Source organism: Pipistrellus kuhlii, unplaced genomic scaffold (assembly GCF_014108245.1).
Source record: "Pipistrellus kuhlii isolate mPipKuh1 unplaced genomic scaffold, mPipKuh1.p scaffold_m20_p_2, whole genome shotgun sequence".
Lineage (NCBI taxonomy): Eukaryota > Metazoa > Chordata > Mammalia > Chiroptera > Vespertilionidae > Pipistrellus > Pipistrellus kuhlii.
Genome location: NW_023425515.1, coordinates 59,088,918 through 59,112,625, shown reverse-complemented (window position 1 = coordinate 59,112,625; position 23,708 = coordinate 59,088,918). Strand labels below are relative to the sequence as shown.

Sequence of the window (23,708 nt, the reverse complement as noted above, 5' to 3'; positions counted from 1 at the left end):
AGGTTGGCTTAGTGGACAGAGCATTGGCTCATGGACTGAAGGTCCCAGTTTTGATCCTGGTTAAGGGCATGTACCTAGGTTGCAGGCTTGATCCCCTGCCCTGGTTGCATGTACAGGAGGCAACCAATCAATGTATCTCTTTCACATCGATGTTTCTTTCTGCCTCTCTCCCTCCCTTCTACTCTCTATAAAAATCAATAGAAAAATATCCTCAAGTGAGGATTAAAAAAAAAAAAAAAAAAAAAAAAAAAGAGCTAAGGGACCAAAAAGCAGAAACAACCCAAACATCCACCAGCTGATGAACGTGATATAGCCACACAATAAAATATTATAGAAACATTAAATGAAGCGCTGATATATCTACAACACAGATGACTCTTGAAAACATACTAAGTAAAACACACCAGACACAAAAGACCACACATTGCATGATTCTATACATATATATATTAAATGTCCAGAATTAACAAATATACAGATAGTAAATAGACCAAACAAATAGGGTAGGGCTCAAGAGTTTGGGGTTACACAGTATGGGTTTTCTTTTAGGAGTAACAGAAATGTTTTAAAATTGATTATAGATTGTACAAATCTGTGAATATATTAAAAATCATCAAATATTATATTTTAAATATATTTTTATTGATTTCAGAGAGGAAGGGAGAGGGAGAAATAGAAACATCAATGATGTGAGAGAACTGGCTGTCTCCTAGACGCCCTCACCAGGGATAGAGTCTACAACCATGCATGTACCCTGACTAGAAATCAAACTATGACCTTATGGTTCATAGGTTGATACTCAACCAATAAGCCACACCAGCCAGGCCAAATATTATACTTTAAATAGGTAGACTGTGTGGTATCCTACATAATAAAAGGCTAATATGCAAATAGACCGAACGGCAGAACGACTGGCTGTTATGACATGCATTGGCCACCAGGGGGCAGATGCTCAATGCAGGAGCTGCCTCCTGGTGGTCAATGTGCTCCCACAGGGGGAGTGCCGCCCTGCCAGAAGCCGGCTCATGGCTGGAGAGTGCAGCGGTAGTGGTGGGAGCCTCTCCTGCCTCAGTGGCAGTCAGACATCCCCAAGAGTTCCTGGACTGTGAGACAGTGCAGGCCAGGCTGAGGAACCTACCCCGCAGAGCACCACGCCTCTAGTGTTAACTATCCTCCTATATAATAAGAGAACACTATGCTAATTATCCGTTACACCCAGAGGCATAACTACCAACTGCTTAACGATTGGATCATGGATCTGCAGGAGGGTGGGGCAGGGAACTACAAATGGGCAGCGGAGAGCTACAGGAGGGGGCAGGGCAGCAAGCAAGGGGGAGTGGAAAGTTACAGGCAGGGGCAGGGTAGCAAGCTATGAGGAGGGGTGCAGGGGGAGCTACAGGAGGGCAGGACAGCCGGCAGAGAGCTACAGGAGGGAGGCAGCGACCTACTGGCACATGATTCGTGCATAGGGCTAATAGTAAATAAATAAAGCCTTTATAAAAAAAACAACTAGGAAAGTGAAATCTTCTTTAGAGGCTCCACAGAGCTCAACCTAATGGAGTTGCCTTCAAGCAACTTACAGGTAGTACACTGAACATTAGTTGGTATGAAGTACACTGAGTGGCCGATTATTATGATCTCTGAACATATAATAATCTGGCCACTCAGTGTGTATTAAGTAAAATATCCATAATACAGTCTATTCACAGGCAGTTATTTATCAAAGCACCAGAAAGACTTCTCTGTAAGACAGTGCTAGCTCTTAAGTCTAAACTAAGGATAAATCCTAAGAAAAAGTTGGAATGAGATTTCTGTACAAATTGGGAAAATTCAAACCCATATGAACTCACATTTGTCTCTAATGTTTATACTTTGAAGAGTCAAGTTATCCTATATAATAAAAGGTTAATATGCAAATTGCCTGAACAGAGGAATGACCAGTCACTATGACATGCACTGACCACCAGGGGGCAGACACTCAATGAAGGAGCTGCTCCCTGGTATCAGTACACTTCCACAGGGGGAGTGCTGCTCAGCCAGAATCTGGGCTCATGGCTGCAGAGTGCAGCAGCAGTGGCGGGAGCTACTCCACCTCCACAGCAGCACTAAGGATGTCTGAATGACAGCTTAGAAGTTCAAAAGACTAAGCCACCAGTTGGACATCTCCCAAGGGTTCCCAGACTGAAAAAGGGTGCAGGCCAGGCTGAGGGACCCACCCGCTCTGTGCACGAATTTCATGTACTAGACCTCTAGTGTGAAATAATAACAAGAAAAATAATATATTACTATCTATGGTAGGCTTAAGAATAAATCCCCAAATTTACCCACAACCTAGTCCCTAAAACCAGTGTACTACTGTATTTGACTAAAAAGTGGCTATGCAATTGTATTTATCTATACAAGGCAATATAACAAAACAATGACAAAATATTAAACCTAAATAAAATGGGTAAGTCCCTAAGAAAATGTAATTTACCAAAATTTACTTGAGTAGAAATAGAAAGTTTAAATTGAAAGATTTCAACTAATGAAAATTCACCTCACACACACACACCCAAAAAAACCCCACAAAAACAAAACTAAAACACACTTTGTTTAAATGAAATGAAATAAATTTAAACAAAATGAAATATATTTTAAGCTCTATACCTATATCTTCAACCAGAAAATCCAAAACTAAGACCTAAAATGGAAAAAAATCAGAAAGAAACAAAAACAAGAATTGATTGAACTCAGGAAATAAATCCAAGAAAAGGGAAAACTGCCTCAGACATAAAGGTTAACTTATAATGTGTTTAATGGAGGAACATTATAATCCAAACTTAAAAACAAAAAACTGAATCCATATATGAAAGGGTTGTTTTTAGAAAGCAAAAATTGATCTGAAAAAATAAACTCCAAGATATAACTTGGCAATGTTTAAAATAAAAAGGAAATAAAATTTAAATGCTAAAATATTAGAATATAAATTTAAAGACACTAGATATAAATGTCTTAATATCCAAATTATTTTAAAAGGCAATAAAATTATCCTAGCATCAGACTTCTTAAAGGTAACATTCAAAGCAAACCCAGGGTGAAGTAGCATTTTTAAGATAGTTAAGGGGGGGGGGAAACATATAAACCAAAGGATTTATATCCAGCTAAGTTGTCCAAATATCAAAGCTATAAAAAAAACTTTTAACCTTTTAAGAACTCAAGGAATATTATATTCAAAAGCTCTATAATAATCTTTATCTGAGAGAGCCAAGCAAGAGTTAACTAGAAAAAAAACATAAGGACTAAGATGAGCATTTTATATATTAAATTGTAGCTCTAAGATTAAAACAAAAAATAGAAATATACAAGGAAGAATAATTCATAAATGTTTTGTTTTCTGTGAAAGCAAAAAAGTATGCAGCTAAAAACAGGGAGAAGGATGGAGAAAAAAAGGGGGGGGGGGGATAATGGGAATGTAGAACAATTTATTTGTTGAATAGGCAATGGGTAGAAACCAAAAAATACCTCTTAAAACCAACACACCTGACAGTAAAAGGTTAAATAAGAAAACAGGGAATTAAAGGCTATACAACAGATAGATACAAAAAAAGGGGAACAAACTAGAACAAAATTACAAACTTCCTAAATATAAAAAAGAACATAGAGAAAGAAAACTATAATTACAGTATAATGACAAAGTTGACACCAAACATAACTGTATCAATGAGTTCTTTAAGAAACTTCACCAATTTAAAAAAAAAAAAAAAAAAAAAAGATCTTCATATTGGCTAACAAGACAAGGCCCAATTCCACACTGACTACAAGGGACATACCTAGTACACAATAATTCAGAAAGGCTAAATATAAGAGGATTAGCAAAGATGAACAGGCAATTTAGAAATAATAAGGCAGAAGTTTCATTCTTGATATTAAACAAAATATAACTGAAGCAAAAAAGCATTCAGTGTGACAAAGAACACTTTCAAATGTTAAAATCCATATTTCACAATGAAGTTACAATACTTATGGAGATCCATGTGATGAAACATGCAACAAGCACCTTTATAAGAATGGAGGTATTTGACTGTACAAAGAAATATAAACATCAAATGCAAAGAAAAATTGAAACAATAATAGCAAGAGACTTTAATATATTACTCTCAATACAAGATTTGATAAAAATAAATAGGGATACAGAAGATATTCAATGAGGTAGATCTTGTGGCTATACATTTAGAACTTTATACCTTGTTAATAGAGAATACACCTCCTTCTCAAGCACACACACAGAACATTCACAAAAATTTGATCTATTAGGTCACAAAGAAAACATCATTAAGTTCCACATGTAAAAATATTACAAACTCTGAATGTAATAAAATAAAACTAGAAGCAATAAAACAAAACAAAAAAACAAAGAGGCTTTTCTATCTGGAAACATTTTTTAAACATATTAAACAACTCTTAGGTAAAAGGGGAAAATCTAAAGTTAAATTACCTAATTCCTAAAATAATAAAACACTATATATTAGAATATATGGTACACATTTTAAGTAGTGATCAGAGGAAAATTCAGAACCTGAAATAGATCTGTCAATTAAGAAAAAAAGAATGAAAATCCATTTCCTACTCTAAATACTAGAGAAAAAAAGTAAACCAAAACAAAAGAACAAGAAAGAAAATAAAAACAAAAGCAAAAATTGATGAGAAAGAAATCAGAAAAATAGTAGATCTAATTGGTAAATCAAAATCCTGGTTCTTTAAAATTTTAACAAAATAGACAAACTAATAATGGAACTAATGATATCATTTCCTTCTGTTGTCATGTATTGAGGACTTAGCCTTACTTCAGAGGTATTCCTGAACAAAATGTATAACCTGAGTCCAATCATAAAGAAATACCAAAGTCAAATTAAAGGATATTCTATAAAATAATTGACCTGTATGTCTTCAGATCTATAAATGTTATGAAAAACAAGAAAACACTAAAAGAAGTTTCCAGATTAAAGAAGATGGAAGAGACATGAAAACAAAATGTAATAAGAAATCATAATTGATTTTTAAAACATTAAAAAAGAATGACCATAAATAATACTAAAGGGGCAAAGAAATCTAAATAAGATCTACAGATTAGATAACAGATCTGAATCAATGTAATTTACTCATAGTAATTATTGTACTGTGACTGTGTGAATGCATGATTTTGTGCTTTAGAAAATATCCACTCACACATTGAGGGATAAAAGAACATAAAGTATGCAGTTCACTTTCAAATACGTGTGCAGGCTTGTGTATACATTGTGTATAAATATATAGAGAAAAATGATATAGCAAATACACACAATGTTAACAATTAGTGAATCTAAGTAAAAAGCATACAAGAATTTTTATACTATTCTTATAATTTTTTTTCAAATACCAAAATAAAAACATTCTTAAATTAAGAATATACTTTCAACTAATAAAAGATGGCATAAAACATAGTACATGTGCTTGAATTTCTCAAGAGGCTTTGAGGCCAGGAGAGAATGAAATGATATATTCAAAGTGCTAAAAGAAAGAAACTACCAACCAGGAATATTTTGCCCAGCAAAACTGTCCTTCAGAAATGAGGGCAAGACTTTCCCTAACAAACAAAAGCTGAGGGAATTCATCATCACTAAACCTGCCTGACAAAATAATGCTGACAGAAATTTTTCAAGATTAAATGAAAAGGCACTAATTAGCAACATAAAAACACTTGAAAATAAACAACAGACTAGTAAACATGAGAATATTGTCATATTCAGACTAGCCTAATACTGTAATACGGTGATATATTAACTACTTAGCTCTAGTATAAAGATTAAAGAACAAAGGTATTAAAAATAGCTATAACTATAATTCATTGTTAATTATACACAGTATAAAAAGATGTAAATAGTGACATCAAAAACAAAAGGGGTGGGTAAAAAGGATAGAGTGTATGCAATCAAAAAGTTAAATGGTTTGCAGAAAACAGACTGGAGTGAAAAGACACAAAGACCAATAGAGCATAAGCAAGAGCCAGATAAAAAGAAAAAAAGAAGAAAAAAAAAACCTCACATAAGCAGTCAATGAATATTTGACAATGGGGAAAGGCAGTTTCTTCAATAAATAGTACTGGGAAAATTGGATAAATAAGAACAGAAGAAGAAAATTGGGCCTCTATCTTATATCACTCACAAAAATTAACTCTAAATAGATAAAAGACTTCAACATAAGATCTGAAATGATAAAATTCCTAGGGAAAAAAAAACAAAAACAGCAACATGGATCTGGTAACAATTTTTATATATGACTAGAGGCCCAGGGCACAAAAATTCATGCACTCAGGGGGTCCCTCAGCCCGGCCGGCGCCCTCTTGCAGTCTAGGAGTTCCCCCGGGGAAAGGGCCTAAGTTGGCAGTCAAACATCTCTCTGGCTGACCAGGAGCCCTTGTGGGATGTCAGATTGCTGAGGATTTGGGAGAGGCTTCTTCCACCGCTGCTGTACTCACAGCCATCAGCTCAGCTTGTAGCTGAGTGGAACTCCCTCTGTGAAAGCGCACTGACCACCAGGGGGCAGCTCCTGCGTTGAGCATTTGCCTCCTGGTGGTCAGTGCCATCATAGTGACTGGTCATTCCCAGTCATTCTGCCATGAGGGCCAATTTGCATATTATCCTTTTATTATATAGGATACCTAAAGCATAAGCAACAAAAGCAAAAATGAATATGGGACTACATCAAACAATTTCTGTACAGCAAAAGAAACAATCAACAAAATGAAAAGGCAACTTATAAAATGGGAGAAAATGTTTGTAATTCATATATCTGATAAGAGGTTAATATCCAAAATATACAAAGAATTCATACAATAGCCGAAAAATATCTGATTTTCATTCTGGCCAAAGACCTTCTACCTCATCTGTAGACCCACAGTCTTCAGGATTACTGCCTCCCCAGCTGCAAATTCCTGTGAGTCCCAAAATGTAATCCTCTCCCACCAAGCTCACAGCTTTAGCTGCAGGCCCCACGTACCTGGTGCCTGGGCCCTCGGTCAAATCCCAGAGTGCACAACCCTCCCACCAAGCCCGCCACTTCAGCCGCAGGCACCACACTACCCAGTGCATGGGCCCTGCAGAGAATATTGAAGTGCTTGACCCTCCCGCCAAACAGGCTGCTTCAGCCACAGGCCCCATGCTAACTGGCACCTGGGCCCTACAGTATCAGAGTGCATGATATTCTCGCCAACTCAGCCACTTCACCCACAGCATCTAGGATCTCCAAAGAATCCCAGAGTTTGTGACCCTCCTGCCAAGCCCTCTGCTTCAATCACAGGCCCCATGAGACTTGGCACTTGGACTACTCAATGAGAGCAAAAATGAGAAGACAGAAACAACTCCCAGAGGAAAGAAAAGAAGTCATCGTCAGGAAAAGGGCTAAATGAAACAGAGGCATGCAATATGTCAGATAAAGAATTCAAAGTAAGAGTCACACAGTTCCTAAACCAGCTGGATGAGAAAATCAACAACTTATGTAAGAATCAAGAAAAAAAAAAATAATAATAATATTGTTACAATAAAAAACACAATGGAAGGTTTCAACAGTAAACTAGAAGAAGCATAGGACTGAATTAGCAAGTTAGAAGACAGAGCACAAAACATACCCAATCTGAATAACAATTGGAGAAAAAGTTAGAAAGTAAGAGAGCCTAAGGGAGCTTTGGGACAACATGAAAAGAAGTAACATCTGGATAATAGGGGTGCCAGAATGACAAGAAGAGGAGCAAGGATTAGAAAACATATTTGGCCAAAACCGGTTTGGCTCAGTGGATAGAGTGTCAGCCTGTGGACTGAAAGGTCCCAGGTTTGATTCAGGTCAAGGGCATGTACATTGGTTGTGGGCACATCCCCAGTAGGGGGTGTACAAGAGGCAGCTGATCGATGATTCTCTCTCATCGATGTTTCTAACTCTCTATCCCTCTCTCTTCCTCTCTGTAAAAAAAAAAATCAATAAAATATATATATTTTTTTAAAAAAAAAAAAGAAAAAGAAAACAGGACCCAAAAAAGATACCATATTTTCCGGCGTATAAGATGACCCCCTAATTTTACAGTTAAAACATAGGTTTAGGACTATATTTGCTGTATAAACTACCCCCCACTTCCAAGACAACACCAGTTCTTTTTTTAATAGACCGCCTCTCTGACTGGCCAATCTTAGCAGGCTTTTTACTAGAACACAGTGTAGCTTCTGGTACAGAACATGTACACAGTGTAGCTTCCGGTACAGAACATGGACACTGTGTAGCTCCTGGTACAGAACATGTACACTGTGTTCTAGTAAAAAGCCTGCTCAGATTGGCCAGAGTCAGAGAGGCGGTCTATTAAAAAAAGAACTGGTGTTGCCTTGGAAGTGGGGGGGTAGTCTTATACAGCGAATATAGGCCTAAACCTATGTTTTAACTGTAAAATTAGGGGATCGTCTTATATGCCGGAAAATACGGTTTCTGTATTCCCATATTGATTGCAGCATTATCCACAATTGCCTAGATATGGAAACAACCTAAGTGTCTGTCGACAGGTGAATGAATAAAGAAGATGCGAAATAGATGACAGATGGATAGACAGATAATGAAATACTATCGAGCCATGAAAAAAAAAAAGAAAGAAAACCCTGTCATTTGTGACAATGTAAATGAAACCTGAGGGCATTATGCTAAGTGAGATAAGTGAGACAGAGAAAGACAAATACTGTATTAATTACATGTGAAATTTAAAAAAGCTGAACTCACAGAAACAAAGTAGAATGGTGGTTAACAGAGGCTGGGGCAGGGAAAATGGGGATATGGTAAAGGAATAAAGACTTGTAATAAAATGAATAACTTCTAGAGATCTACTGCACAGCATAGTGATTATAGCTAATAATCCTATATTACATACTTGAAATTTGCTAAATGAATAGATCACCATAAAAAAGAAATGGTAATTATGTGATGTGATAGAGAATTAGATAATGCTATGGTGATCATTTTGCATACATTAATGTATCAACTCAACAAATTGTGCACCTTAAATATACACAAGATTACATATAATATCAATGATATCTCAATAAAGCTGGAAAAAATGGTCTTGGAAAAAAATGAAAAGTGCTGTACTTATACCTCTGTCATATATACATACCTGTCTGCATTCATGTTAGACTGAGAGTTTAGAGAGTTATCCAACTCATTCTCACTTTCCTCTGACTGGCTGTTAACAGTTTCTTCTTCTTCATCTATTTCGTTAAGAGCCTTTCTCAACATAAAAATAACAACACAAGTTGGTTATATGCACACTCATCTTTTTTTTTTCTTCTTTTTTCATAACAGAAGAGAGGTCTCTCTTTCTGACTGCTCCATGTGTTTTACAACCCAAATCCTCTCACCTCCTCCACTCCACCAATTTCCCCTTCTCTCCCTGCATCTTCAGCCTCTCTCTGTACTGGCTTCAGCTCATCCATATTTAAATGTAACCAAGTCTCTTCCATTTTATCTTGACCTTATCCCCCCTCAAGCTACTATTTATCTTCCAGAATGAATTGTCCCCCCTACTCCCATTCGCCATCCATGTCCTGCCACCTTGCTGCTGCTCTGCCACGCACTCAGACTGCCCTCTACAAGTCAACATCAGCACACTGGTTCTTAAATCTAATGGATATTTTTCAGTCTTTGCTTTCCTTTATTTCTCTAACTCATCAGATATTAATGACCACTCATTTCTTTCTTGATATACTCCTCCTTTTAATTTCCCTTATACCGTATTCTCCTGGTTCTTCTATTATCTTGTCTGTTCCTTCTCAATCTCCTTTACTGGTTCTTTTTCTAGCCCTCCCTTATATCTGATATTACTCAAAGTCCTTCCTTTGGACCCTTATTCTCTTCTCATCTGACTCATTTTCTAAATGACTGTTATTTCACTTCAAATATGCAATTACAAGTCGAATGCTATTCATTTGCAATTCTTTTATCTTTCTTGAGCCCTGGACATTTACATCCAACTGCTTAAATGCCTAAAAGATTTCACTGGTAAATCATCCTGCACACACATACTCAACAGCTTTAAAACAGCTCATCCTCCTAAGCCTCTCCTGTCATTCCTGCCAGATTACCTAAGACCATACACAGCATCACCATTCATTCAGATGCTCAAGCAAGAACTAGGAATTATTTGTGTTTCTCATTTGTCACATCCAATCAGCACCCAACCCTGTCAATTCCGCCCCTTTTTACTCTCACAACCCACCCCTCTTCCCTTCTATCTTCTTCCCTACTGCCACTGCTTTGGGGCAGGTCCCCACACTTCTCACTAAGACTCCAACCTGAGTCTTCTAACCAGATCCTCTCGCCAGTTTTGTCCCTCCCAATCCATCTTCCACACTCTAGCCAATTTCATCATGTCTGTCTCAACATCCTTTAGTGCAGAGGTGGGCAACGTTTTTCCTGCCAAGGGCCATTTGGATATTTATAAAATCATTCTCGGGCCATACAAAATTATCAGCTTAAAAACTGGCCTGCTATATTTGGCCAAACATTTCATTAAATCACCTCTAATGCCTTGGCCAGGCCAAACCAAATATTCTGAGAGATTTATACAGCCCTCAGGCCAGACGTTCCCCACCCCTGCTTTAGTAGCTCTACTCCTAATTTCATAACCTAGCTCCATCCTATCTCTCTAACCTCAGCTCTTGACAATTCTCCAGCACCACGATAGAGTCCACAATTATCTGAAAGCTATCGTTTTAATAAGTGCCAAAATATAAATGTTTTTTACCTAGGGACATACTAATAGGTTTTGGTTATTTAAAATATATGTAACATTCTATTGAACTGCCTTTGTAAGAAAACAGTATACTTTACAAGTCTTTAATCATTCCAGACTTTGTAATTCCCTAGGATCATCCCTCTAATTTATGATTCTCTTTTCTCATAGAAGATATGAATAAGGAGGAAATTGCATTAAACAGTTACTGAGTCCTAATCTACACAAATAAAAGAGTAAAATTCAAATTGACCGTAGCTTTGCGACACCCCCCAGCCAATCAGGAGTATGCAAATTAACCCAACAAAGATAGCAGGTTAATTTGCATACACAGGCATCAAGCAGCCAGGTGTGGGATGCTTGTATAGTTACCATGGCAATGAGGCCAGCGTTCCGCACCGCCCCAGCCTCTCTGGGCCTATGAATGCTTGGGAAGGCGAAAAGGAGGCTCTAGGCCACATGTGTCAAACACAAGGCCCGCGGGCCAAATCCGTCCCGCCAGGCCTTGCAATGTGGCCCGCACCGCGCTGTCATCACTGTACTCCGCTGCGTTTCCATCACAATGACAGTTTATGACTGTTCAGTAAACCATTCGGCCCGCGATTTAGGCTGGATTTTAGATTTTGGCCCCTTCTCTGATTGAGTTCGACACCCCTACTCTAGGCCAAGCGAGTGAAGCGCTGGCAGCCAGGAGAAGAAGGCCCATTCTTGCAAGAATCTTCATGCATCAAAGTCATTCATAAGTTTTATTTATTTTTTAAATATATCTTAATTGGTTTCAGAGAAGGAAAGGGAGACTGAAACATCAATGATGAGAAAGAATCATTGACCAGCTGCCTCTTTCATATTTCACCTCCCCCGGCCCCATTGGAGATTGAGCCCACAACCCAGGCATGTACCTGATAGGGAATCAAATCATGACCTCTTGGTTCATAGGTCGACACTCAACCTCTGAGCCACAATGGCTGGGCAGAAGTTTTATTTTATTTTATTTTATTCTTTTATATTATATCTTTAACTAGTGACCCAGTGCACAAAATTCATGCACATTAAACGGGAATTAATTAGAGGAAATATTTTAATATTTCTATTTGTCCTTTCTCTATAACAGAAGTGTCAGAGATGAAAGAAAATTAGTAAAATGTATATGAAAATCTTCCTCCTGTCAGAGTCTAGGGTTCACTGTGAGAACCAGAGTCAAGTCCCCACCCACCCACGCATGCCTCAAAACTGTATGAGATCCAGACCCGGCCTGCCCCACCCCCATCAAGCTCCGCTGGGCAAGCGGGGGATGCAGGACACAGCCTCACATCCCCCATCAAGACCCACTGGGCAGGGGACGAAGCCTCCTGCTGATCGCACATAACAACCATTTGTATATTAGCCTTTTATTATTAAGATATGTATTACCTATGGACACAGACAATACGGTGGTGAAGGCCTGGGACAGGACAGGAACAGGGTGGAGGGAGCAAGGAAGGGAAAAAAAAGGAGACATTGTAATATTCTCAACAATAAAGATTAAACCCAAATGGGTATAGCTGTGTTCCAATAAAACTTTATTTAAAAGCAGACAGAGCTGGATTTGGCCTGCAGGCTATAGTTTGCTGGCCCATTTTATTTTATTTTATTTTATTATTTTAAAGAATAGTTTATTGATTTTTAGAGAGAGAGAGAGAGAGAGAGAAAGAGAATGGGGGGGGAGGGGAGGGGAGAAAATCAATTAGCCCACAACCGGGACATGTGCCCTAACAGGGAATCCGGCACCCCCTGGTTCAGGGTACAATGCCTAACCAACTGAGCCACACCAGTCAGGGCTGCTGCCCCCTTTTAAGTAAGTCTGCATTTCTGCTAGGATATTATCTAAGTCTAAGAACTTCTTTGTTTTGTTTTATTCATTCTCAAAGTGTTTTTCCCAAAAACAACATCTAATTTTTATTTCACATGTGCCATATATTTTCCTAAGTCTGAATGTAGTAATAATAGTTTTAAGTTCTTCCCCCCTGCATATTGTTTCCTCAAAATTCTATTTGTTTTTGTTATATTAGAGGTTTTTCTCAAATACTGATGACCCCTGGTTATCTGCTCATGCCTAAGAGATTGAATAGCATAATGGTTGCCTCTGTGGTGGGGGAGGTGTTGACTGAGGCATGATGAAACTTTCTGGGGAGATGGAAATGAGCCATATCTTAAGTGAAGTATGGTTTGCGCATGTGCATACAATTGTCAAGAGCCATTATACTGACCACTTAATACCTTTGCATTTTCCTGTAATTGTTTAAAGAATATAAAAAACAGTTTATAAAAGCAATCTGCTGACTAGTCCTATGTGTGTGTGTGGGGGGGGAAGGCGGGGAGTATGAGGGCTGGTTGTCTCAGAGGCTCAATACAGAAAGTTGGTGTTGGGCTGTTTTGTTGGGAAATCTCTGATGCCAATCTATTTAGGTCTTCTTTTCTTGGTGAGTTGGACTCTGGAAAAAAACGATTTGAAGAAAGCAGTATGTAGGGAGAATATAATAAAATGAAAGTAAACAGGAAATGAAACAACAGTAACAAAGTACTTGTTGTTTATACAGTCAGAGATTGAAGAGAATAAATTCTGGAGTGCCTGTCTGGAGAGTTTACCCCTGACTTCTGGAGCCAGAGGGGAGGGGGCCCCAGGTGATGGGACGTGAGGTGAGCTTTCCGCATTCGGGATGGAGCAGTCAAATTAGCTGCTGGTGGGTCACAGGGCCGCCCTCCCAGCTGACCTGCTGTGTCCTGGGTTCAGAGACCCTGTTTTATCCTCTCAGGACGATGAACCTTCTGTCTTTGTTGGGGCGAGACAACTGCCCAGCTGTGTGGAGTGGAGAAGGATATCTGAGGACTGGAGCCCTTTGTAGACCAGTCCTCCTGTTTTTGGCCCCAGCTTTGCTCCCACTTCCAGGGGTACTTAGTTCATTAACATGGGTGCCTTTGGGGGTTTTGTGGGGTAACCCCTGGTGCCCCCTTCGCTTTTCTCACTCCTGGCTTAGGGTTTACTTCAGGGGCAATGTCCTCAGGCTGCTAAAGCACGGACCACACTCATCTGCCTTCCAGATTTTAATGTTTGTTGCCCTTGTCCCTTTTCACTTTATTCTTTCTGATTCATACTGTGGTAGGCAGAATAATGGCCACCAAATGTTGCCTGCGGTGCCACCTGCCTCCTCGAGAGCCAGGCGCTCTGAGGGTGGGATCTTCCAGGAAACAGCTCGGGGAGGGCGCCTCGACTGATGGAAGTGGGGGTGTGGCGTGGAGGTGGCTTCTGTGAACGGGCCAAGCGGAGCCTGCAGGCTGAGCTGAAGCAGCGCCTGTGGACCATCAGGAGCACTCACAGCTGCCCCAGCCATGTGGGAAGTACAGGCTGCCCTCCCTCCCCGCTCCCCACTGCCACAAGTCCCCTCCCACCCAAGCCTGCTGCGCACACAGCCTGGCGTTCAGTTGAGCCTCCAGTCATTTTGGATATTATGGACCCTGGCTCTTTATATATATATTAATAGATGATTTCAGAGAGGAAGGAAGGGTGGGGAGGAGGGAGGGAGGGAGGGAGGGAGGGAGAGAGAGAGAGAGAGACATCAAATGATTAGAGAAAATCATTAATCGGCTGCCTCCTACACACCCCACACTGGGGATTGAGCCCGCAACCCCGGGCATATGCCCTGACCGGGAATCAAGCCATGACCTCCTGGTTCATAGGTCAACACTCAACCACTGAGCCACACGAGCTGGGCCAGAGTTTTATTTTAGTATTAAGTTCTTCATGGGCTTTTAAAAATGTTTTAAGTGATGTTAGAGAGAAAATATGAATGTGAAAGAGAAACATTAAACACTGCCTCCTACATGCCCACTACCAGAGATTGAACCCACAACCTAGGCAATGGACCCTGACAGGGAATCAAACCAGTGACTTTTTGGTGCATGGGATGACACCCAACCAACTAAGCCACATTGGCCAGGGCTTAATGGACTTTTTAAAAATGTTTACTACAGCCGAAACCGGTTTGGCTCAGTGGTAGAGCGTCGGTCTGCAGACTGAAAGGTCCTGGGTTCGATTCCGGTCAAGGGCATGTACCTTGGTTGCCGGCACATCCCTGGTGGGGATTGTGCAAGAGGCAGCTGGTCGATGTTTCTCTTTCATCGATATTTCTAGCTCTCTATCCCTCTCCCTTCCTCTCTGTAAAAAAATCAATAAAATATATATTTTTTAGAATGTTTACTATCTCAAAATTCTAACCATTTTTATTAATTATGAGTTCTAATTACATTAGGATACAGCTAGTTAATGTTTTACTGCTACACTACAATTGTCCCATGTAACTAGTCAATAAATGCCAAATTTCCTGGGTAGCTACTTTTTAAACATACTAATACATTAGAAGAAACAACTATAGCAGGTATATTCTATTTAACAAAACACTCTAAGCCAACTCAGATACCTTAAGAAATTAATTCAAGCCAAACGCTCAATGGATAGAGCGTTGGCTTGGGGACTGAAAGGTCCCAGGTTCGATTCCGGTCAAGGGCATGTACTTTGGTTGCGGGCATATCCCCAGTAGGGGGTGTGCAAGAGGCAGCTGATCGATGACTCTCTCTCATCGATGTTTCTAACTATCCCTCTCCCTTCCTCTCTGTACAAAATCAATAAAATATATTTTTTTTTAAATTAATTCAAGATCAAACACCTAGTAAGTAGCAAAATATGAACACAGAACCACCTGACTTCAAAGCGGAAGACTCCTTGCTGTTTCCATACTGGCAGATGGTGGCAGCAGTCTTATGGAGCTAGGCAGTCTAGATTTGAATGTCATCTCTGATGCTAATTACCTATGTGATCTTGGACAAGTCACTTAGAAATTTTCTGAGCCTCAGTTTTTTTTAATCTGCTAACTGAGGATAATAGTGCCTACCTACTAGGTAAATGCTCAATATGTATTAGGTACTATTTATCCAGCCCTATCTTGGTTAGTACAAACACTATACTCACAGAAGGTACAATATCATTAAGAACAATTCCAGCAGCCACATCTTGGTATTTGTTGGCATTTAAGCTTTTGAAATGCTTACCATGATACCTACATCAACTTAAACTTAATTTCGGCGTGAGCATTTGGCTGTAAGCAGAGCACATTACCTGAGGCTCCACAACAGAGTCGCCAAGGATGGCCTGGGTGACGGGGTCTTGATTTAGCACGATGGGCCCTTGAGAGGAATCAGGAGCCACTGTTACATTCGGAAACCCTGCAGAAGGAAAATGCTGTGATGACTTTGTTTCATTTCACTAAAGTAATTTCATAAGCACTATACACTGCCATAGGTTTGTATCAGGATATGAAAATCTTTGAAGACAACAACAGCTCACTCTTATAGAGTACTTACTATATTCCAGGCATAGTTCTAAGAGCTTTTACATATATTAAATAATTTTACCCTAACAAAATGCTATGAGGTTGTTGCTATTACTATTATTTTACAGATAAATAAACTGAAACTCAAAAACCCGAAACAACTGGACCAGAGCCACATTGATAACTGGCTGAGCCAGGATTCAAACCTTAAACTAAAAACTAATTATTTATTTTTAGGGATTAAAATTAAAAAGTGGATTATATACTCATTATGAATAATACTGAATTAGGAGACGGGAAGTTCCTCTCAGAGAGAGACAAGTTGCTTTAGATTTCAAATTAAGTTTTACTCAATTTACATATAAACAGATACTTCAATTATATGATAATTTAATATTAATAAACTACAAATCAAGTCCTATTTTAAATTATAAAATCTTATACACTGCATCCCAAAATATTTTAATAGATAATAACACTTTATTTCTCCTTAGTTGAATAATTTGTAATAGTTAAGATTACCAGTAAAAAGCAAACAAATTATAATGAATATATACCTAATAATTCTTATATGCTATCCACTCTAAAATACCTATAATATAATGCCTGAAAAAAATATTTTAAATTCTTCCAAATAGCCTTTTGTGCCTATAAATAAAAATAAAAAGGAGCTTTTGTTTGAATTGAATATTTTACCTGTGCGTCTACGAGGAAAATCAACAAACAGATCTTTGGTTGCAGCCATCAAATTATCAGATTTCTCCAATGCATCCTGCATCTGGTATTGATCAGAAAGAATCTACATATACATATTGATAAATATTATTATTCAGAATATATTTATCAATATACTTATCAAATCACAAAGGAAAAGTCCATACAAAGGCACAAAGCATAAAAATAACCATCAGTCCTACTAAAATCCTTCAGTGGTGATATCCTTAAGTACCAGTAGATGGGGCTATTATAATAATTAGTGGATTTCAAATACTTGTCTGCAATCCTGAGAAATACACTATTAAATTGTGATCAAATACATACATGTAAATGCAAATATATAACATATACACCCAACAAAAGTGTTTTTAATCTTATTCTTTGGAAACCACTTCTTTTTAGTTTCTGTTCTATTTTTTTAAATGATGATTATACAATAATCCACTAAATTGGTTTAATTATCCATTAACAAATAATGATCCAGTTTGAAAAACATTGATTAAAGATAAGAATCTTTGAGCCACAAACTTAAATGTATGAATCTCTGAGCCATAAATTTGGCGGTTTCAATCAATAAAGTGATTTCATAACCCACAACTTAAAAAACAAATATGAGTTTTAGGGTGTTAAACAAACACATGAAGCTCCTGTTTTTATAAACAATTTGGGTTTTTATCTTGGAGAGATGAGAACATTAAAAATACCATTATAGTAGTGCCCCTGATAATGCACTTTCCACATAATTACAAGCAAGGACACAAGCTAAAGCAAAAGCAGGTCAACTCTACCATCACCATCAGAGGGCATTTCTAAGTTAAAAGGAGTCTTAAAATTAGAAACTGTCCAGTTTCCAGCCCTGGCTCAAATCTATAGGAGAGCTAGTCACAAATGCTCTTACCAGAACTTCACTAGGCCAGGGCTGGGGGACATCCGGCCTGCAGGCCATATAAGGCCCAAGAAATCATTTGGTCTGGCCTTGCCAAGGCATTAGGGGTGAGTTAATTAAATATCTGACCAAATATAGCAAGCTAATTTTTAAGTTGATAATTCTGTATGGCTCACAAATGATGTTATAAATATCCAAATGGCTGTTGACAGGAAAAAGGTCCCCCACCCCTGCTAAAATCATGAACACAAGTGTATAATATGACCTCAGTTACTACCTTAGGAAATAGAGAAAATTAATATAAGTCACATTCTTTCTTTTTTCCCTAATTCCCTGATATGGCTCAGCTGGCAAAAATACAGTCCTGGATTTGTTCTTTCCACAAAGAGTAAGGTTTGGAATGGTATTAAGACATACAGCACTTTTTGAGCCGGAAGACTGGGACCCTAGGCCCAGTCAAAAGATACTAAGTAAAACCTGACCTATTTAACCTCAGTTTCTTGATGTGTCAATGAAGATATTAAGGCAGGATAGTAAGAAGATAGGAAAATTCCTGAGCAAGTGGAATGGGGAATCTGAGACAAGATAACTAAACAAGGCCAAACAATTTCAACCCCTTGCAGACAGCTAGTGCATCGTAAGACCTTATCATCCCTAACCAAGGACACTTTCCTCTCTAACCAGAAAACACATAGCTTAAATCACCTTGGTCAGGGAGATAGAGGACCGTGACCCAGTTAATGCCATTTGTGCCAGTCAAATCCAAGGAAGGATGAAGTCGGGGAAACAAATAACAAAAAAACATTAAAGCCAGACAAACCTAAGATAAAAGTAAAACAGTGAAGCCGATCAAAAAATAATCCCCAACTCCCCTATATGCTCATTTTGATGCATCGGCATATTTAAAACATACCTGAAACGCTGATGAATAGTCTGCTGAAACCGTCCCCTAAGATTCTCACCCACAAAAGAGAGATAAAATCAAGACAATGGATACCAGCACAGGCTCTCCCTAGAGCCCGATGCCAGTTTTCAGGCATGAACTTCTTATTTCCTCTAAGAATCCCCACAAGACTAGCAATCAGGGGAGCAGCAGGCAACAGTAGCTAGTCCCAGGCTTACCTCCTGAGCCGTCTCTGAGATCCCCTTTTCCTCTGACTTTCCAGTAAGCCAACAGCGGCCCCGCCGTGGCTCACTTGTTTCCCCTAACGTTTCTAGGACCCAAAGGAGAGCACCACTTAGGCTCTCCTGCTGCTTCTTCCGCCTCAAGTCCTTCCTTTGTTTTCCCTATCCCCAGTTTTAATAAACATACTCTCCAAATCACCTGGACTTGTGTTGTGAAATCTTTCCTGCACAAAGTCAAGAACCCACACACTGCCCTCAGGCAATCTCACTCCAGGCTCGACATCCAGTGACAACATGACCACCTCCCGCACCCCATCGGAGTGTTACAAGGATTGGACACACTCAAAGCCAATACACCACTCTAGAAATATTTGAGGATATTTACAACTTAAATTATATTATCCCATGCACTAAATATCTACCCCTAGTTAGCCATTTAAGCAAGTATACACAGATGTTACAAAGTTAACAACATTGAAAAAACAGATGAGTGTATCTTTTGACTCATCAATTCCACTTTTAAGAATTTATCCTACAAATATATATGTACCCCAAAACATATTCGAGGTCTTTCATTAAATTATTTATACTGGGCAAGGCTGGAAATGATCTGTAGGTGGTAGACACTCCTACTTACCTATTAATATCCTTTCTTTCCATTTCCCTTTAACAGCAGAACTCCCAAGTTTTAGCTAAGTATATACCCTGTTTCCCCGAAAATAAGACAGTGTCTTATATTAATTTTTGCTCCCAAAGATGCACTAGGTCTTATTTTCAGGGGATATCTTATTTTTCCATGAAGAAGAATACGGTACACATTTATTGTTAAATGAAAATAAAGGAAATTTATTACCTGTATATGGTACGATAGTACTGTAGTTGTCAACACAAACTAGACAAACTGTGAATCCTACAGTATCAAGAATTTACTCATTTATTCAATGACAATCATATCATCATCTTCTGGAACATCATCATAACAATCCAATTCCTGAATTTCCTGGTGAATTTCTTGTGACTCCATTTCTTTCAGAATCAGTGGACCAAATCTCTCATGTTTAGCCTAGAGGGGCCTTATTTTCAGGGGATGCCTTATATTTCACTCAGAAGGAAACCTGTAAGTAGGTCTTATTTTCGGAGGATGACTTATTTTCAGGGAACACAGTAGCTATATTTCCCAACCATTCTTACAGGTGGGAATGGTGATGTGATGAATTTATATAATAAAAGCTTAATGTGCTAAGTGTCTGGTCATCTGGTCTGCCGTTCAACCAATCAAAGCGTAATATGCTAATGATATACTAAGGCCACTCAACTGCTGGCTATGATGTGCACTGACCACCAGGGGGCAGACAATCGACCAGTTGCTATGATGTAGGGCAGATGCTCCAATTGGTAGGTTAGCTTGCTGGTGGGGTCTGGCAGATCAGGACTGAGCAGGCAGGACACGTCCTGGAGCCCTTCTGCAGTCCTTCCTTGGCTGGCTAACCTCCTGCATCCCTCCCTGGTCCCAATCACAGTGGGGTCCCCTGGCCTGGCTGCACCTTCTAGCAATCCAAGGACCCTTTGGGAAGAAGGTTTTGGCCCAGTCCCACAGACCAGGCTGAGGGACCCCACTGATACACAAATTTGTGCACCAGGTCTTTAGTAGGATATCAGCCAGAACTTCTGGCTTGTATGTAAAAGGAGTAGCATGCACTCTCTTTCCTGTTTCCTGCTGGCTGGGACACAGCTGAAGGAAACTGAGACAACCATTTTGCACTCAGAGATGGAAGTTATATAATGAAGAACATATAAAATTCAGGCAGAGGCCCCTAACCACCACTTACCTCTGAACAGTTTAATGAGAAACAGATTTTGTTTAAATCACTCTATTTTGAGATCTTTTGTTTTTCCAGAAGCTGAAAATAAGCATACTCTAACATACTCTAACAACCTAAATGTCGACCAATAAAGTACTGGATAAATAAAGTGTGGTATAACTGTATACTAGCTGGCCATGAAAAAGAAAAGATAGGATTCTCAGTACCAACATGGAATAACCTCTAAGGTATAATACCTAAATCCCACTAACAGCAGAGGTTCTCAACCCTGACAGCATATTAAAACTACATAGAAACACTCTAAAACACACCTACGTGGGACATCCCAGACTCACTTAGAACATCTGAGTATAGATACACCTGGGTCCAGATATAGTTCTTTTTTAAATGGGAGTTCTCAACCCTGACTGCTTCTAATGTGAATCAGGGTTGAGAAACAGCAGACAAGGGCTTGAGGATGTGGCACTACAGAAAGAAGACAGAAAACCTTCACTCGTCCTCTCTCGCCACTCTTCTTTCAACCCCTACTCCGACCACATCAGAAAGAAAGGAAGAAAGGGAGAGAAGGAGGGAGAGAGGAAGGGAAGGATATTCAGGACCTGAGCAGGAGCAACCAGGAAGGAGAAACAAAAGCTCAGAGTCACCTCAAAGGGGCTGCCTTTTTGCCTGGCCAGATGTGTGTCCTTAGGCCTCTTATTAAGAATTAACACACATTTAAATGTACGTTGACTTGCCAAAACGGGTTTGGCTCAATGGATAGAGGTTTGGCCTGCGGACTCAAGGGTCCCAGGTTTGATTCCGGCCAAGGGTATGTACCTTGGTTGCGGGCACATCCCCAGTGGGGGAGTGTGCAGGAGGCAGCTGATCAATGTTTCTCTCTCATCAATGTTTCTAACTATCCTTTTCCCTTCCTCTCTGTAAAAAAAAAAAAAAAAAAAAAAAATCAATAAAATATATTTAAAAAAATAATAATAAATGTAAATGACTTGTCCAAGATCACCAAAAGTTACTTATCTGTAAAGACCCCATCTCTCTTAATCTAGTGTTCTTTTAATAAACTCATGTGAACATTTATTTGGGAGATATAATTCTTCCTGATGACTTATAAAATCAGTCTTATGAAAAACAAGACTCTTGTATTTCACTATGAAACCTATTGAGCTCCTCAGAAGAGTGTGGCTTAAAGCTGCAGTGAAAGATCACCCGGAGAGCTAAGTGCCATCTGCTTAACACAGAACATGAAACACTACAAGGGAGCACATTTTTTCACAATGATTTCAGCCCAAGTAAAAGGGATTTTTTTGCTATAGTTTCCTCTTATTTCTCATATTGTTTATTCTGACACATCTGATTCCTTATCCAAACACCTTACATCTAGCAAAAATTAAGCAAAGACAAGTGGCTTACTAACCTGTTGGACAAGCACACATTTTTTGCAAAGTAATCTAACAGCACTGCATGTAAATTAAGAAAAAGAATTATGGCAGCTTATCCTATGTAATAAAGATGTAATATGCAAATAGTCATTATGCTTCACCAGATCACAAATTAGCAGGAAGGTGGGGCAGCCAGCTACAAGCAGGCGGTAGAGAGCTACAGGAGGGGGCAGGGCAGCAAGCTGAGGGAGGGTGGGAAGAGCTACAGGAGGGTGGGACAGTAGGCTGAGAGCTACTGGAGGACAGCAGCGAGCTACTGGCTCAAGGATTCATGTATATATAATAAATATATAATAAGGCACTAGTATATATAATAAGGGCTATTAGTACATAAATTAAGGCACTAATCACTTGCCAAGGACTGTGCTGATCACTGTAGAAATCTCCTAACAATACAATGAGACAAGATGAGAAAATTTAGACTGAGAAGTTAATAATTTTCTAGGTATGATTCCCACAAGAGAGTTGCAGAGATGAAATTGTCATTCTGCTGTCTTCAAAGTTCACATGTATCATGTAAGGACACAGTAATTACTAGTCTCTCCAATGTGAATGAAATTTGGAGAAAAAGAGAGAAACCTATTTATCTTTCTTCTCTTTCGAAGATATTGCAGTTTAGCATTACCTCCTTCATGATAGATAATCTCCTTTTCTCAAGATTAGAAATTTCCGGTTTCTGCTTCTTCCATTTTCTCTTCAAAGCTTTTTCTTGGAGTTCCCAGTGTACCAATGCTCTATTCTTTGATTTGTGTATTTCATGTCGGCGTATCTATATAGAAAAAAGCATATAAAATAATATTTCAGGAACAAAGAAGGTGCCTATTTAGGTGGTATGACCATCTAATATACTTCATCATTTTTTCATTTTTTTCTGACTTAACATAGGTATATTTATATATATTCACAGCCAAACTTTTCACAGTCTTCTGTATATAGAAGTGCTAGCCCTAGATAAAAGACAAAATAGAAAGTATATTAATTTCTAATTCCTAAACTAGTGCTTTTCAAACTGCATGCTAAGACTCATTTGAAAGTGGTAAAAATCAACTAGTGGACCGGGACCGGTTTGGCTCAGTGGATAGAGCGTCGGCCTGAGGTCTGAAAGATCCTGGGTTCAATTCTGGTCAAAGGCATGTACCTTGGTTGCAGGCACATCCCTGGTAGGGGGTGTGCAAGAGGCAGCTGGTCGATGTTTCTCTCTCATCGATGTTTTTAACTCTCTATCCCTCTCTCTTCCTCTCTGTGAAAAATCAATAAAATATATATATTTTTTTAAATCAACTAGTGGGTCAAAACTAACACATTTTAAATAAAATAGAATACAGAATAGAGACTATTAAGACACATCATACCGCCGAAACCGGTTTGGCTCAGCGGTAGAGCGTTGGTCTGCGGACTGAAAGGTCCCAGGTTCGATTCCAGTCAGGGGCATGTACGTTGATTGCGGGCACATCCCCGGTAGGGGGTGTGCAAGAGGTAGCTGGTCGATGTTTCTCTCTCATCGACGTTTCTAGCTCTCTATCTCTCTCCCTTCCTCTCTGTAAAAAATCAATAAAAAATATTTTAAAAAAGACACAT

The 23,708-nt window shown here is 39.0% G+C and overlaps 1 protein-coding gene across 3 annotated transcripts in view; it reads right to left on the bottom strand.

The window, feature by feature from the left end:
• Positions 1–23,708, bottom strand: part of SPICE1 (spindle and centriole associated protein 1) — a 57,039-nt gene that overhangs the window by 22,436 nt on the left and 10,895 nt on the right. For 2 of the 3 annotated variants that reach the window (XM_036445716.2, XM_045583986.1), the window contains exons 4-7: positions 22,756–22,899; positions 16,840–16,942; positions 15,930–16,036; positions 9,164–9,273 (exon numbers count right to left, since the gene is read on the bottom strand). In XM_036445716.2, coding sequence (XP_036301609.1) covers positions 9,164–9,273; positions 15,930–16,036; positions 16,840–16,942; positions 22,756–22,899 — 464 coding nt within the window. The remainder of the gene's footprint in view (positions 1–9,163; positions 9,274–15,929; positions 16,037–16,839; positions 16,943–22,755; positions 22,900–23,708) is intronic. The other variant, XM_045583985.1, reaches the window with a different exon arrangement.